An 18174-nucleotide genomic window follows, 5' to 3' on the forward strand; every position below is an offset into this window, starting at 1 on the left:
TATTACAAGTTCCAAATCAGGGTCAAATTATATAGTTTCACTTGAGTGCTTCAGTAGTTAGGTTTATGAATATCTGTGTATTACTAAAAAACAGTTTGTGCATTTTTGTCAGGTTATACAGTAGAGTTGCGCAACATGTGCCGATAGTCCGTTTATCTGCATAGTCTAGATTTCCACGGTATTTAATATGGACAGGGATCGCGATTGTTGCATGTGGATGTGAGCCGAGTTAGTGACACTTTGCTCTGGGGCTTCAGGCTGCGATGGCTTCGGTAACACAGCTTGAGGCTGCAGTAGATGGGCACCACTGTTGTGGGCCGGCCGTGAGGATCCAACGGACATACAGCACATCTAGAGTCCTCTGATCAGACCTCTTCGGTGGCCCACCCAGTTACTGCTAGCACTGAGTCTGACCCCTCACCTGTGGTCGAGTGGGAGGTTGCCCCGGGGTGAAGCAGGCGGTGAAAGACTTTCCAGGTGGCCGTACGTAACGCCTCCCTAGTTTGTCTGACGAACAGATTCCAAGTGCTGTCTGTGGGTGACACTGTCGCTGGGCCAGATGCTGTCGCCTGTCCTGTTTTACATGAAACCACTCAGCCTGCAAGATCCGGGCAATCGCAGAGGGTGGGATTATTGGTAGTTCGGAGCTCCAAGTTAGGCACGTTATGGGGCCCCTTCAGGACTTGGCTGACAAGAAGGGTAAGAAATCCAATGTGCATTCCGTGTGCATACTGGGTGGAGTCATTCCAGATGTGGAAAGAGTCCTCATGGATGCCATGAAGAGCACACAGTGCAGCAAACTGCAGGTGGTGGCTCATGTCGGTACCAATGATGTGATTCTCTCTTGTTTCAAGCGACTAACAGAAGTGGTAAAGGCTGCCAGTCTTGCTTGCAAGATGAAAGCACTGCTGACCATTTGCAGCATAGTTGACAGGACTGATTGCGGACCTCTGGTACAGAGCGGAGTGGAGGGTCTGAATCAGAGGCTCAGACGGTTCTGCACCCGTGTAGGCTGCAGATTCCTTGACTTGCGCCAAAGGATGGTTAGGTATAAGGCTCCGCTAAATATGTCAGTTGTCCACTATATGCAGGAGGCGGCTACACAGGTAGCAGGGGCTGTGTGACGTGGACTGAGCGGTTTTTTGGTTAGAGGGTCTCGGCAAAACACAAGAAGAGCTTGAGTCACAAAGGGTGCAGGCTGAACACAGGAAAAACGTAGATACTGGAATCACTGGTGTAACAGTTGTAAATTGTCGTAGCTGTAATGGGAAAGAACCAGAGCTTCAAGCGCTAACAGAAAGCACTGATGCTCAAATTGTTATAGGCACTGATGCTCGATAAAGCCAGATATAAGCTCAGCCGAAATTTTTGTGAAGAACCTAACGGTGTTCTGAAAGGATAGGCTAAACACGGTTGGCAGTGGCGTGTTTGTTGCTGTCAGAAATAGTTTAACTTGTCGCAAAATTGAAGTAGATACTTCCTGTGAGTTAGTATGGGCAGAGGTCATTGTTGGCAACTGGAATAAAATAATAATTGGATTCTTTTACTGATCTCCCAATTCAGATTATACAGTTGCTAAAGGTTCAACGAAAACTTGACTTTGATTTCAAACACGTACCCAACTCATACAATAATAGTTGGTGGCGCCTTTAATTTACCCTCGATATGTTGGCAAACTTATATGTTTTATTCCGGAGGTAGGCATAAAATATTATCCAAAATTGTGCTAAGCGCATTCTCTGAAAATTATTTTGAGCAGTTAGTTCGTGAGCCCACGCAAATAGTAAACATTTGTGTAAACACACTTGACCTCTTAGCAACAAATAATCCTGAGTTAATAATGAGCATCAAAACAGATTCAGGGATTAGTGAACACAGAGATGTCATGGCAAGAATGAAAACTATAATACCCAAATCCTCAAAAAATAAGCGAAAAATATACCTACTCAAAAAAGCAAATAAAAATTCACTTGACACCTTCCTGAGAGCCAATCTCCAGTCATTCCAAATTAAAAATGTAAATGTAGAACAGATGTGGCTTAAATTCAAAGAAATACTATCAGCAGCAATTGAGAGATTTATACCAAATAAATTAACAAACGACGGAGCTGATCCTCCTTGGTACACAAAACGGGTTAGAAAACGGTTGCAGAAACAACGAAACAAACATGCCAAATTTAAACAGATGCAAAATCTCCAAGATTGGCGATCTTTTATAGAAGCTTGAAATTTAGCGCGGACTTCAGTGCGAGATGCCTATAACAGTTTCCACAACAAAACTTTGTCTCGAAACCTGGCAGAACATCTAAAGAGATTCTGGTCGTATGTGAAGTATGTTAGCGGCAAGAAACAATCAACGCCTTCTCTGCATGATAGCCGTGGAGATACTATCGAAGAGAGTGCTGCCAAAGCAGAGTTACTACACACAGCCTTCCAAAATGCCTTCACAAAAGAAGACGAAGTAAATAGCCCAGAATTTGAATCGAGAACAGCTGCCAACATGAGTAACGTAGAAGTATATATTCTCGGAGTAGTGAAGCAACTTTAATCACTTAATAAAAGCAAATCTTCTGGTCCAGACTATATACCAATTAGGTTCCTTTCTGAGTATGCTTATGCATTAGCTCCATACGCAGCAGGATTTTGGAACATATATTGTGTTCAAATATTATGAATTACCTCGAAGAAAACTGTCTATTGACACACAGTCAACATGGGTTTAGAATACATCGTTCTTGTGAATCACAACTAGCTCTTTATTCACATGAAGTGTTGAGTGCTATTGACAAGGAATATCGGATCTATTCCATATTTATGGATTTCCGGAAGGCTTTTGACACTGTGCCACACAGGCGGCTCGTAGTGAAAATGCGTGCTTATGGAATATCGTCTCAGTTATGTGACTGGATTTGTGATTTCCTGTCAGAGAGGTCACAGTTCGTAGTAATTGACGGAAAGTCATCGAGTAAAACAGAAATGATTCCTGGTGTTCCCCAAGGTAGTGTTATAGGCCCTTTGCTGTTCCTTATCTATATAAATGATTTGGGAGAAAATTTGAGGAACTGTCTTCGGTTGTTTGCACATGACACTGTCGTTTATCGACTAATAAAGTCATCAGAAGATCAAAACAAACTGCAAAGCGATTTACAAGTAATATTGGAATGGTGCAAAAAGTGGCAGTTAACCTTAAATAATTAAAAGTGTGAGGTCATCCACATGAGTGGTAAAAGGAACTTGTTAAACTTCAGTTACATGATAAATAAGTCTAATCTAAAAGCCATAAATTCAACTAAATACCTAGGTATTACAATTACAAACAGCTTAAACTGGAAGGAACACGCAGAAAATGTTGTGGGGAAGGCTAACCAAAAACTGTGTTTTATTGGCAGGACACTTAGAAAATGTAACAGACCTACTAAGGAGAGTGCCTACAATACACATGTTTAGAATACTGCTGCGTGGTGTGGGATCCTTACCAGATAGGACTGATGGAGTACATCGAAAAAGTTCAAAGAAAGGCAGCACGTTTTGTATTACTGCGAAATATGGGGGTGTGTGTCACAGAAATGATACAGGATTTGGGATGGACGTCATTAAAAGAAAGGCGTTTTTCGTTGCGACGGAATCTTCTCAAGAAATTCCAATCACCAACTTTCTGCTCTGGATGCGAAAATATTTAGTTGACACCAACTTACATAGGGAGGAGCGATCAGCAAGATAAAATAAGGGAAATCAGAGCTCGAACGGAAAGATACAGGTGTTCATTCTTTCCGCGTGTTATACGAGATTAGAATAATAGAGAATTGTGGAGGTGGTTCGATGAACCCTCTGCCAGGCACTTAAATGTGATTTGCAGAGTATTATGTAGATGTAGAAAAAGCCCAAAGGAATTCCTAGAGTAGGGAAAGAAGTAACTGGTGGATGAAGTAGTTTATATCCATAGCACCTCTGTCTCTTAAGATTTCTGGAGGCAAATATCTAAAATACACAGTCGTTATGAAGAAGAAGAAGAAGAAGAAGAAGAAGAAGAAGCACCACCACCACCACCAACCCTTGTACTTGGATTGTTCACAATGTCCACTCTTTTGTACTCTAATTTGCTGTTGGTTGTTTTCTGTCAAGTTGCTGATGTAGAGTGCGTCTTCAACTTATTTTGGCTTATTACAAGTAGTGAAGCCCATCTGTTGCAAGTGATAGACGGTGACCTTGAGGTTGAAACCAATAAAACAAATTATTGCACACTGTCATGATTTTTGTCCTTCATAATAAGTAATGACTACAGCATCGAGCATATGGGATTGTTATTGTTGCCAAAGTGGTAGGATGCCATGTCTGGAGAAATATTTAATGAAAGACGTAACTTCAGTCTCTCACTCCAATAACTCCAGCACGAGAGGTGCCATCACTGTTTATGTTCCAAGAGCTTGTTACAACATTTCACAGCTCACTGGAAATGTGTGATCTTACTGCATCTTGGACATCTATTGTTGCCCTGCAGATGTATGAGTGGGTGAGGGGAAAATCTTAATCTATAGAGGCCTCAAAATGCTTTGTGTATATTTCAAGCTTTGAGTTCCAATGGAAGCATCTTAGGTTCTCAATAATTCTTCTTATCCCTTTTTCTAACAGTTTTACATTCATATGTAATTAGATATGAAAAGCTGTCAAATTACCTGTTGTCCACCACCTTTTGGATTTAACGCTTCAAAATTTCTTGTTAATATAAATTTGTAATACTTCTTCTGCATAGGTGACAATTCAACTCTAACAATGAATTCTGATTTTGAAGGCATACTCTGAAACACAATAACAATTATTACTGTGAAAGAAAGAACAGCCTCAACAATGGGATAAATCAAATTTTTGAGCTTAACTTCTTTTTATGTGTTATTTTGTTTCTTTTGACATCTCTAAAAACAATGGCTTAACTTCATACAGCTTTTGACAGTGTACAATAGTAAGTGATACTTACTTTAAGGACATCAGCCTTTAGTCTTCTCAGCATATGAGGTCCCAGCAATTCGTGAAGCTTCTTCACCTGATCCTCCTTTGAAATATCCGCAAATTCATTTTGAAATGATGCCAAATCATTAAATTTCTCACGGCACAGGAAATTTAACAAGTGAAAAAGTTCTTCCAGGTTGTTCTGCAGTGGTGTTCCAGTCAACAATAATTTGTACTGAATGTTGTAACTTGCAAGAAGCCGAAAAAACTGCAAACATGTAACAGTAGGTTCACATTGTTAAGCTTCCTTACATAGCAACAAAACAAAACCTCCTTTGTATCAGTTATTTACTGAAGCAAATATGTAATTTACGTGGAGAGTACAAACCTTTGACTGGTTGCTTTTAAGCCTGTGTGCTTCATCAACAACGAGCACAGCCCAGTCTATGGATCCCAGACAAGCAGCATCTATCGAGATGAGCTCATAGCTAGTTAGCAAAACATTGAACTTTATAGTTGACGCCCTTATTCTAGAGACCCGACCACCTCTCACTGCTCCTTCTTCAAACGAAAGTTCATTCTCCCTAATAACAGCACGTGAATCTTTGTCTCCAACGTAAGTCACTACATAGAAATCTGGGGCCCAGGTTTCAAATTCACGTTCCCAGTTTATTATTGTAGAAAGCGGGACACTCAGCTGTCAACAAAAGAAAGTACTTTAATAGTTGCCACATGTGCACCTTCATTTTTGAGCGTTTCATTCTGTAAGTTTTTATTCATGTTTTTACTTACCAGAAAAGGTCCTTTGCAGTGTCCCTCCTTGTATAAGGAGTACAAGAATGTGATAGTCTGAATAGTTTTTCCCAGCCCCATTTCATCTGAAACATTGAAATAATTCTTTATAGATCAGGAAAAAGGAGGAAAAGTGGGGAGGGAGGGGGAGGGGGAGAGGGAGAGAGAGGTGTACACTTACCAGCTAGGATGGTGTCTGTGCCTTGCCCCCACGAATATCTTAACCAGTTAAGACCTTCAAGTTGATACGGATGAAGCTGCATCCCTGTCTGGTCAATGTATTCTGGTTGCTTGTCTAACTTCTTCTTAAGATCAGTCAGTGGCTTATCAGGAGGTGGAGTATATCGTCGCCTGGTGACAGAACACACCATAGCAGTCTCTTATGACATGGAATCCTTATGAGATAATGTCCTGGAACACTTACATTTGTACATAATACATTTTAAGTAACCCAACTCAACTTTGGACCCACAAATCTGTGTTCTTCAAATAAACAGTACTTAAACACATAATTTTGAAACAGTCTACTGTAACATGAAACAAGACGTCCTTGTTGTATAACCTATAAAAACTTTTATTTATGTCTGTTGTCCTCTAATCTTTACTGTGATTTTTCTATATAAAAGGCAAAAAGAATTGACAATAGATTTCAAACCTGCTATGATCTATTTTTCTTAATCTTCCAACCTTACTGTTCTCATCGAATTGTTGCAAATACCATAAATTCTTCATCAGTCTATATTATGCCACCATTAAGCCTTGTTACTGTAACTGCTTAGTTCACATTACATTATCAAAGATATGCTATACATAAATGAATGTCACAAAGGTCAGCACTATTTTTTAAAAAAATTCTTTCTTGCTTTAGTTAATGCAACACCAGAATTACCCAGCAAACACTTTGATCTTTTCTAAACTGATCTATATCCAGTATTTATTCACCTCTTTGCAGGCCTCCGCTATATTATAGTTAACAACACAGTTACACAAGATTTACAACAAACTGTGCAGTAGTTTTCACATTTAGCCCTGAATAGCATTTTCATCACTGTGATGATTTTCCATGAATTTGTGAGTGAAATCTTATGTATCTTAGTTTATGGCATCAAGGTATGTTATCTATTTCACAAGTCTTCCTCACTGATTCTCCAGGTCATGTAACACTCAAATCGATCGTCTTTAGGATAATCAAGCAACGACAATAGTTTTTCCTTCTGTGTGTCACAGAAGGCAATGTCAGTTTTTCAGTGCAATTCGATCAAGGTTTGTTGCCTATTATCAGGAGGCGGACTCAGTTAGAGCCACACATGCTCAATCTGTTTGTCCCACAGCAGACTGCGGCTGATGACAGGCTGTGCAGATGACAAGCTGTCAAAGAGGCCCATAGGACCACCATGACATGACAAAGATGGAGAAGAACCTCCTTTTGGCTCTGAAAGAATTGCTGTATGGTCTGGGGATTGCTGACTGGAGGAATGTTTACAAAAACTTTAAACATGTTTTTCTTCAAAATATTGTTTTTCAAATTGGCAGGAAACATAACTTGAGAATGGTGAATAAGATTTTGATGAGAATTTGATGCCAGTATTCTAAATTGAATTTTCTATCAGTATACATAGCCATTTTGCCATATCTTCGGAAGACCATTTTCAGTATAAGCTTTTGTCCGGATGAAGAAAATGACATTTGTTCAAGAAATCATCCATACATGCTGATAGAAAATAGATTCACAAAATCCCACCAGCCGCAAGGGGGCCTTCCACCTGGTGCAGCAGATATGAGAAGTGTCCAATGTAGAAACAAAAATAATCTGTTAAAGGCAGAAGTGTAAGGAATAAAGCTCTATCACCAGATTTAGCATTAATTTTTAATTTACTTGAAGGAGGAGAAAGGGGGAGCGGGAGGAAAAATTCATAAAAATCACCTATTTTTCATATGCTATAAGAGGACTACCCTCTCGAATTCTGGGAATATAGTCTTTAGTGCGAGCCTATTTTAGGAGTGGTTAACTCAGAGTGAATTAACATTGGCCCAAACTGCACTTTCCCATGTGTCAAAACAACATTCATGGCATGATTCAGCACTAACAGAAATGAGTATTTGCCTGCTGTTTTGTGTGTGAATTATTTTATGTTGATTATTGGTAGTTAAGTCTGTTTTGGGGATTTCTGTTCGAATTTAAAGAGGAGTCAGCAAAAGACATCAACCAAATTATGTGCAAAGTTTTGGAATTATGCTAAAGAACGCTGAATTCAATGTGAAGTGGACTACCTCCACATGTTTCACACTTTCGTACAAATTCAGACATACACATTCCGATTTCCTTACACCATTTTGCTCGATTTTTGTCAAAAACAGCACACACAATAATCCTGTAATCAATAATGAAGATTTACATTGCAGTTATAACTATTGTCAGTATTATTGTCACTGAGTAAAGCCTGCATGAGAATTCAGAGGGTTGGCACTCTATGCTTGTTCTCTTCTTTCCCCTCTAGTGTTAACCCTTCTTCATAGGTACAAATGTATGGTGGTGAACACTGGCAAATTGTCTGTTAATGCTCATTGACTTGTGTTTGCTTCCATTCATTGTAAAGTAAACAAGGCTTTACAATCATTCACTCACATTTGCTTCCATTCACTTTAATATAAAACAGGCTGTAGAACATGGAAATGGTATCATATGATTTTTTCCTTGGTTGGCGTCCTCAGTTGTAATACCTCTTAAATGAAACAATTGCAGCCATTTGACCAATTTTTATTATTCACTGATTTCAGTACTGCAATTTTGGCTGTAGAGTTGTATTCAAACACAAGATGGAAACAGAAGTAACATTCTTTAAACGATGTTTATCAAATGGTATCAAATTATGCCTTTTGCACTTGAGAACGGCTCTACAGCTGAAATGGCAATAGTGAAATAAATAAAAATTCAGTCAAGTGGCGACAATGATTTCATTGAAAAATCATTTAATATGGTTTCTGAGAAAGAAGCACAGCTACCGCATAATATTTATAGCCACATGCATAAAATTTAAGGAGTGCTTAAGAGTTCTTCACTAATTCATGCTCATAACTTTATGGCTTTATTCAGTAGCAATGCTATCTCAAAACAGCTTTTTTTCACAGACACCTGACACTGGCAAGTGATTTGGGGCTGCTTGTGCTTAGGCAATACTGCCACATATTCCACTGAATGACATGCCATGTAGTCAATGGTGCTACAAGGAAGCGCGTGATGCTGTTGCCACCTGGTGGCCATTCCCTTACGAGGGTCGTCTGTCTGAGGAAATGAATGGTCAATCTGTTTCTTACATGACCTAGACTAATTCCAAAGATATGTAGTCCAAATGTGTGTATTTCTAACAATGTGTTTCAGTTGAAAACACTCAGTTTTCTGCCCAGCTTTGATCACAATATGGAATAAACCATTTTCTCGAAAGTCTGTCAGCACTGTTAATCTCACAGTTGTGAATTTGAAACATCTTGTGTGTGCACCTGTGCATCCCCACAGTTTTCTAAATCTATACAGATGAGACTTTTTGGCAATAATCCTACAGTTTCAGTGACAAACCACTAGTAAAACAAATTGTGTACTATCTGATGCTAAAGGGAGTAGTAAGTAACAACATAAAGAAGAAGAAATCAGTTTTGTTCTTTATTTGCAAAGGAAGTACTTACGGCTGGTTCTTATCACTGTTGGCTGCTTCTTCATCCAATAATTCTTTCGTTTTTGTTTTCTTGCCTTTGCCTTTTTTGCCTTTCTTACAGCTGCTGTCCATATTGTAAGATGCCCTCAAATCCTGTTCAGAACACAATGTTAACAGTTACTATGTGTGTCAAAAGATGGTGTTAATTTCCAATGATTCTCGAAACTGCTTAAATTAAATACTTAATTACAGCAAACCTTACTAAATATCCTTACAGAAATGAAGCATCATCCTCCAACAATTATGAAATATGTTTTCTGAACATCCCTGCAGCACAACAAATGAAAATCCCAGAACAGAAAAAATAGGACTGACAGCCTTTAACGACCAAGAGAGTACATATCAAAACAACATATGGATACCACCAGTGCCACCACTTCCTACGTATCGCTGGCCATTTATCTAACACCTCTAAGTTTTTAAATGTAGTCAGCTCAGTAGCTGAAGTGACAGATGGTCACTCCAACTCTTCCTGTAATCACTTTCTTTGTCTATTACACTTTTCAAGTTTCTTGTTCTTGTATTACCGTTGCCACAACATCCTTTAAAAGTTCTTATTCTTGCTGACTGGACTCTCATAGTTTCTCATTTTGTAAGTTCCCAGGTTATGCTTCCACATATTAATGTTGGGACAGCTGTTGCTTCCCTTCGTGTCATATCCTTCAGGAATTTTTGTATTTCTATCGTGACAGCCAATCTACCCACATGTAAACTGCACTCAAGATATTGTGAGTCCAACACTCGTTCTTAAAATACAATTAAAAGAAGACCAGACACACTACTACTTTTATTTTATTTTAGATACTACTAGTCCACAATCTTGATGTAATAGGTGTAGTTGAGATATTATTCTGTAGAATTCTTTTTAGTTTTTTGTGTCACCAGGACATTGGTATAGTTTTAACTGTAATCCATCAGGTTCCATATGACCATGTTGGGTCAAAGCTTCTTTATCGTGAAACAAGTTGCTACATAACTCACTGAAAGCTGATAAATTTGTAGATAAAGTAGAGAAGTATATAGGTGGTCATGTAACCCTTAATCCGTGATCAAGTAATGACAATGGGAGGGGGGAGTGTGTGTGTGTGTGTGTGTGTGTGTGTGTGTGTGTGTGTGTGTGTGTGTGTGTGTGTGTGTGTGTTGGCCGGTCTGATGGGTCAACATGTAGATGTGACAGAATGGTAGAAACAAATTAATATGTTTGGATGCATCCATGACCACACCTTGAATAATCTGCCCAATCCGTTGGTGCATCAATGAAGACTGTCCAACACGACTACAAAGAACGATGTACCAATCACAGCCATGATAGTATGATCCTAACTGACATGGACTGGAGACAAGTAGCACACTTTGTCAATGACTACTGGTGTCAAACCGGACTGGAATTACTGCCGACAGTGAATTACGGTACATGTCAGTCCTTTTCTGAGTGAAACTTGTGAACAGAAGTGAATGCTATGGACATTTTGAGCTGGGTACATTGCAAAATATCAATGCTCTAATTGGCACATAAAGCTGCACTTCAATGGGATGAACAACACAGAAATTGGATAGTAGCTGACTGGTGTGGCCAGGTGGGTTGCGAAATGAGCCAGAGCACTAAATATATCTATGGTTCAATGTGGTGTTTAAACTACAGTGTGTGTGTGTGTGTGCGTGTGTGTGTGTGTGTGTGTGTTCTGTGGTGTTTTAGTGCTTTTTTTCCACACACCACAATTTGGGCCCACTGATTCAGTTTACTGTGAACCTGAAGCAGGAGGTTTATTCAAACTTTCTTGGTGACCAAGTTTGGTCCTTTCCTATCTTCATGACAATTATGCTTTGGACACTCCTATCTTCCAATGTAACAACAACCATGTTCATCGGAATGCACAATTCGTTCCTGGTTTGAAAACTCTCAGGCACCCTATCGCACCTCAACTAACTCACTAAATCACCCTATCTTAATCCAATAGAAAATGTCTGATGATTTGGCACAGCAGCTGAACTGAAGCAATCAACCGTAAGTGTAATTTTGTAGCTTTGAAGACTCTAATAATCATTTGGTGGCTTCAGCTGGATACAGCATACCTGAAGACAGTCGGAGGGTCAATGTGGAGGCTGGCCTCGCCCGTTCATCCTGTCAGTGGGCAGGTGTATGCTCCTTCAGCAGGGCCGAGCATGCACACAGGGACAAAGGCTTGCTGGTTATTGGGAACTCCAACATTAGGCGGGTGATGGAGCCCCTTAGCGAAATAGCGTACAGGACTGGAAAGAATTCCAATATGCACTTTGTTTGTCTGCCGAGGTCCTCATCCAAGATGCGGAGGCGGCCTTGTCTGCGGCTATTGAGCGTACGGGGTGCAGTCGTCTGTAAGTAGTTGCTCACGTCGGAACCAATGATGCCTGTCGCTTGGGTTCTGAGGCAATTCTCAGTTCGTACAGACGCCTGGGGGATTTGAAGAAGACCACTGGCCTCACACATGGGGGTGCAAGCAGAGCTCTCTGTTTGCAGCATCGTTCCCAGAGTTGATTGGGGTCCTCTGGTTTGGAGCCGAGTGGAGGGTCTCAACCAGAGGCTTCATCGACTGACGGTCTTGGCTGCAGATTTCTAGACTTAAGCTATTGGGTGGGGAATTGTAGGATGCCCCTAGATAGGTCAGGGGTGCACTGCACAAAGGAAGCAGCTACGCAGGTAGCAGAGTACTTGTGGCGTGCACATGGGTTTTTTTTAGGCTAGGCAGCAGTGCGAGGTATCCTGATGAACGCTCACCAGTCGACGTGCAGGCAGGGGAATCAGGACACGCTCAGTATAAAGACACTTCAGCTGTCAAGATATTAGCAGTAAATTTGTGGAGTGTTTGGAATGAAGTTCCTGAATTTACTGCCCTCCAGGAAGCGTGTGGCACACAAATTATTCTCGGGACTGAGACCTGGCTGAACCCTGAGATAGGAAGTTCTGAAATATTCAGTGAGGGTTGGAACGTGTATCAGAAAGACACATTAGATACCGTTAGGAGGTGGTATCTTCATTGCAGTTGACAAGAATATTGTGTCTACTGAGGTTGAAGTAGACTGTGATTGTGAAGTTATCTGGACATGTCTAACAGGGCTAGGAGAAATAAAGTTAAATGTTGGGTGTTATTACCGGCCACCATGTTCCACCGTGACAGTTCTAGAATCATTAAAAGGGAGTCCACACTCTGTATCGCGGAAGTACCCGGATCATGCTATATTAGTCAGAGGCGACTTCAACCTACCTAGTACAGGCTGGGATGTCTACGGATTCATTACAGGTGGTACAGACAAGCTGTCATGTGAATTACTTTTGAACACATTATTCGAAAACTGTCTTGAGCAGCTACATCAACAGCCAACGCGTAATGAAAATATTTTAGATCTGGTAGCCACGAGCAGGCCAAACCTCATCGACGGTGTCAGTGTTGAGACAGGGATTAGTGAACATGATGTTGTCATTACGACTATGGTTACGAAAGTTAAAAAGTCGGTCATGAAGGCTAGGAGAGTATTCTTACTAGAATAGCAGATAAGCAGTTGTTAGCACCCCACTTAGTAAATGAATAGACTTCATTTACTTCCAGTACGATGGACGGGGAAGAATTATGGGCAAATTTTAAACAAATTGTATATCATGCATTGGAGAAGTATGTGCTGAAAAATTGGTTAAGCATGGAAAAGCCCCACCGTGGTTCAACAGCACAGATTGGAGAATGCTCAGGAGGCAAAGACAGTTGCACTCGCAGTACAAGAAAGTTTGGGAGAATGAGAACAGGCAGAAGTAAGTAGAGATTCATGCTGCTGTAAAAAAGATCGATGCGCGAAGCATACAACCACTACCACCGTCATACCTTCGCAAAAGATGTTGCTGAAAACCCAAGGAAATTCTGGTCTTACGTAAAATCCGTAAGTGGGTCGAAGGGTTCCATCCAGTCACTCACTGATCAGTCTGGCCTGGCAACGGAAAACAGCGAAACGAAAGCTGAAATTTTAAATTTAGCATTTGAGAAATATTTCACGCAGAAGGAGTGTACAAACATCCGCCGTTTGAGTCTCGTACAGATTCCCACGTGGAGGACATAGTGATAAGACATCCCTGGGGTTGTGAAGCAGCTGAATGGGTTGAAAATCAATGAATCGCCAGGTCCTGATGGGATACCAATTCTGTTTTACAGAGTACTCTACTTCATTAGCTCCTTACTTAGCTCGTATTTATCGCAAATCTCTTGCCCAATGTAATGTCCCGAGTGACTGGAAAAAAGTGTAGGTGACGCCTGTATATAATAAGGGTAGAACGGATCCTCAAAATTACAGACAAATATCCTTAACATCGCTTTGTTGTAGGATTCTCGAACATATTCTGAGTTCGAATATAATGAATTTCCTTGAGACATAGAAGTTGCTGTCCATGCATCAGCATGGCTTTAGAAAGCATCGCTCATGCGAAACGCAACTCGCCCTTTTTTCACATGATATCTTGTGAACCATGGATGAAGGGTATCAGACGGATGCCATATTCCTTGACTTCTGGAAAGCATTTGACTTGGTGCCCCACTGCAGACTCCAAACTAAGGTACAAACATATGGGATTGGTTCCCAAATATGTGAGTGGCTCGAAGACTTCTTAAGCAATAGAACACAGTATGTTGTCCTTGATGGTGAGAGTTCATCGGAGGTGAGGTTATCATCTGGAGTGCCCCAGGGAAGTGTGGTAGGTCCGCTGTTGTTTTCTATCTATATAAATGATCTTTTGGATTGGGTGGATAGCAATGTGCGGCTGTTTGGTGATGATGCTGTGGTGTACAGGAAGGTGTCGTCGTCGAGTGACTGCAGGATGATACAAGATGACTTGGACATGATTTGTTATTGGTGTAAAGATACAAGATGACTTGGACATGATTTGTTATTGGTGTAAAGATACAAGATGACTTGGACATGATTTGTTATTGGTGTAAAGAATGGCAGCTAACTCTAAATATAGATAAATGTAAATTAATGCAGATGAATAGGAAAAAGAATCCCGTAATGTCCGAATACTCCATTAGTAGTGTAGCGCTTGACACAGTCACGTTGATTAAATATTTGGGCGTAACATTGCAGAGCGATATGAAGTGGGACAAGCATGTAATGGCAGTTGTGGGGAAGGTGGATAGTCATCTTCGGTTCATTGGTAGAATTTTGGGAAGATGTGGTTCATCTGTAAAGGAGACCGCTTATAAAAACACTAATACAACCTATTCTTGAGTACTGCTTGAGCATTTGGGATGCCTATCAGGTCGGATTGAGGGAGAACATCGAAGCAATTCAGAGGCGAGCTACTAGATTTGTTACTGGTATGTTTGATCATCACGCGAGTGTTACGGAAATGCTTCAGGAACTCGGGTGGGAGTCTCTGGAGGAAATGCGGCATTCTTTTCATGAATCGCTACAGAGTAAAATTTAGAGAACCAGCATTAGAGGCTGACTGCAGGACAATTTTACTGCCGCCAACTTATATTTCGCGGAAAGACCACAAAGATAAGAAAAGAGGGATTAGGGCTTGCACAGAGGCATATAGGCAGTCATTTTTCCCTCGTTCTGTTTGGGAGTGGAATAGGGAGAGACGATGCTAGTTGTGGTACGAGGTACCCTCCACCATGCACCGTATGGTGGATTGCGGGGTAGGTATGTAGATGTAAATGAAGAAATTTGTAACCCTCTTTCTTGCCATATTGAGGCCATTACCAAGGGTGGTTACAGTATTGTTTGATGTCACATGGAGAGAGAAATTTTTTTATCTAGTGTGCCCATTCTACACAGCATAAAGCTTTAAAATATTGTGAGGAACTCTTGTTCATAACAAAAGTTGTGTACTGCAAGGTAATCTTGCAATTTATATTTGAATATCAATATTAATATCAGAATATATCTAAAAACAAAGATGATGTGACTTACCACACAAAAGCGCTGGCAGGTCGATAGACACACAAACAAACACAAACATACACACAAAATTCGAGCTTTCGCAACTGGCGGTTGCTTCCTCAGGAAAGAAGGAAGGAAAGGGAAAGAAAAGGATGTGGGTTTTAAGGGAGAGGGTAAGGAGTCATTCCAATCCCGGGAGTGGAAAGACTTACGTTAGGGGGAAAAAAGGATAGGTATACACTTGCGCGCGCGCGCGCGCGCACACACACACACGTCCATCCGCACATACACAGACACAAGCAGACATATGTGGTCTTTACAAATGTGTGCGCGTGCGCGCGTGTGTGCGTGCGTGCGTGTGTGTGTGCGTGCGTGCGTGTGCGTGTGTGCGTGCGTGCGTGTGCGTGTGTGCGTGCGTGCGTGTGTGTGTGTGTGCACGCGCGCGAGTGTATACCTATCCTTTTTTCCCCCCTAACGTAAGTCTTTCCGCTCCCGGGATTGGAATGACTCCTTACCCTCTCCCTTAAAACCCACATCCTTTCATCTTTCCCTCTCCTTCCCTCTTTCCTGACGAAGCAACCGCCGGTTGCGAAAGCTCGAATTTTGTGTGTATGTTTGTGTGTCTATCGACCTGCCAGCGCTTTTGTTTGGTAAGTCACATCATCTTTGTTTTTAGATATATTTTTCCCACGTGGAATGTTTCCCTCTATTATATTAATATCAGAATAAAGTTTTCCAGCACTGCTTGATGCCTATTGAAAATGAAACCTGCAGAATAATGCACATCTTACTATACAAGAAGTCATTCATGATGTAACTGTAATCAGCATTAACACTGAACAGATTCATACCACATGTGATAGTATCTGTTCACAGATTAAAGTGTTAAGTGCATAATGTTTTCCTGCCTAGTGTTCACAGAATGAATATGGCAGTTCCCTTTGAATGAGTCCATATTATTAATGTTAGGTGTAAATTCTTTTGTAAAGTGATAATTCAAAACTGATACTTTGGATGTGCATGACAATAATTTTGAAGTGCTGCAACAGTTTGCCTGGCATACCGATTCTTCCAGAAATGCCACTGTGACTTCCTGTGAAGCAAATCCTGTCATCATGACTACGACGATGGAAGCAATCTATGTGACTTGCAAGCAGTGTATTCTTTTGAGGGAGCAGCAAATGGGTCAATGTGACAGGTGGGTCACTGACATTCTAAAGAGCACAACCCCAAACACAAAAACCAGAGATCCTCCAAGGAAATGGTATAGCAGCGAGTAGAAACTTTTGATGACAAAAATAACCTCAGATGCCTAATAACTACACAAGACCATGCACATGCAAAAACATATGAGTACACAACTTGCGATTAAAGACTGACACTGTTGATGTTCAAATGCATAAATTAAAGCATATTTGTTAAATACCTGACAAATATTGAAAAATCTATGAGAACAGGCAGACTTACATTGTAATATTCTATTGCTTGCTTCAGACCCAAGATATTCTCATTCTCATCTTCCCACGTTGCCTGATCGTAAGACAAGTCCCGCCATTTTACCAAGTAAAGTGTCCGGCCATCACGCATGACACGGTGGTTGATTATACGGTGTACAATCATCCACTCAGGCTTAATACCATACCTACAACATAAGATTTACATCTTAAAAAAAGGTGGTACAATATGACCTGAACTTGTGAACTTCAGCAATCATGTCTTAAGATGTACAAGCTACTACATCCCTAAACTTTTGTTAGAAAGTGACTCTGTATGAAAGAGCAAAATAAAAATAGATTTATACTATATGGTCTCACCTGTAGTACTTATCTTCAAGCATCTGGTCATCTGCATTTGCTTCCTTAATGCGCTTCATGCGATTATCCATTTCATCCAATGGTTCATCCAATTTTGGTGGTTCATCCATATCATACTTACGCATGTAACTCCGTATCATAAGTGGGTGAAATACATCCATCTAGCAAAAAAACAGTTACATGGCAAGTTAAGTCAGAGAAAATAATATAAATGAAGTGTAGATTTAGATACTTTATAAAGGTCATACAAGGGTTTAAATCAAAGCTACATCAAATGAATCTCATTCAAAGTTCCATGACAAGACCAAGAGTTTCTTTTTAAGTAAGGATTGGTTTTACTGTGGAGGCTGACTAATAGAACAGAAAATCTTTTAAATGGACAAAAATACTGGACATAGTCAAATGCCTTTAACATATATCTAAAATTTCAGAGGGAAGTGCAACAAATCAAATTAAACTTTGAGCTACATTTAATTTTTCTTTATTTTGGGCTTGTCAATTTGATATTCAGCCACTTACACAAACTACCTCAATGCTTGTCAAATATTCGACAATATGATAGCCTCATTGGAAGGTTTATTTTTGCATTCATGACATATAATTTGTATATACAATATTTCATTTTTTCTGTGATGCGGGAAGCCTTTTTTTTTCTTCTTCACACAAGCTAAGGCAGCCAATGAAATCTGTTGTGAAACACAGTGTACACTTGCTAATATGTAGGTTCTTGGAAATAGTGTGTCCAAACTTACAAAGGCTGCTTACAGGTACTGAGAGGACACCAAGACTGTCACCTGGCCAACAGTCAAAGGTAATGCCACAGAATTCTTACTTGCAAATATTTTACATATATAAACTGCTGAACTACTTATCACCTACAATGTTACGAGTCAACCGAACAAGAATAAATAGAAAAACAATTGCTTTCCTCAACTCTTCCTTTATGTTGCTACACTCCTACATAAAATAGATAGTTCCAGGAATACAAGGACCAAGATCAGCCTGTTATT

General features: G+C 40.3%; 1 protein-coding gene across 8 annotated transcripts in view; it reads right to left on the reverse strand.

Annotated features, from left to right (window-relative positions):
* The window catches only part of LOC126353943 (chromodomain-helicase-DNA-binding protein Mi-2 homolog), a 357465-nt gene that overhangs the window by 63890 nt on the left and 275401 nt on the right, over positions 1-18174 (reverse strand). For all 8 annotated transcript variants that reach the window (XR_007565244.1, XR_007565245.1, XR_007565243.1 and 5 more), the window contains exons 12-19: positions 17165-17325; positions 16818-16992; positions 9418-9539; positions 5918-6087; positions 5737-5822; positions 5333-5641; positions 4973-5212; positions 4674-4796 (exon numbers count right to left, since the gene is read on the reverse strand). Coding sequence is in view for 5 of the 8 variants with exons in the window: in XM_050003229.1 (XP_049859186.1) it covers positions 4674-4796; positions 4973-5212; positions 5333-5641; positions 5737-5822; positions 5918-6087; positions 9418-9539; positions 16818-16992; positions 17165-17325 (1386 nt within the window). In the remaining 3 variants the exon portion in view is untranslated. The remainder of the gene's footprint in view (positions 1-4673; positions 4797-4972; positions 5213-5332; positions 5642-5736; positions 5823-5917; positions 6088-9417; positions 9540-16817; positions 16993-17164; positions 17326-18174) is intronic.

This window comes from Schistocerca gregaria, chromosome 3, assembly GCF_023897955.1.
Source record: "Schistocerca gregaria isolate iqSchGreg1 chromosome 3, iqSchGreg1.2, whole genome shotgun sequence".
Lineage (NCBI taxonomy): Eukaryota > Metazoa > Arthropoda > Insecta > Orthoptera > Acrididae > Schistocerca > Schistocerca gregaria.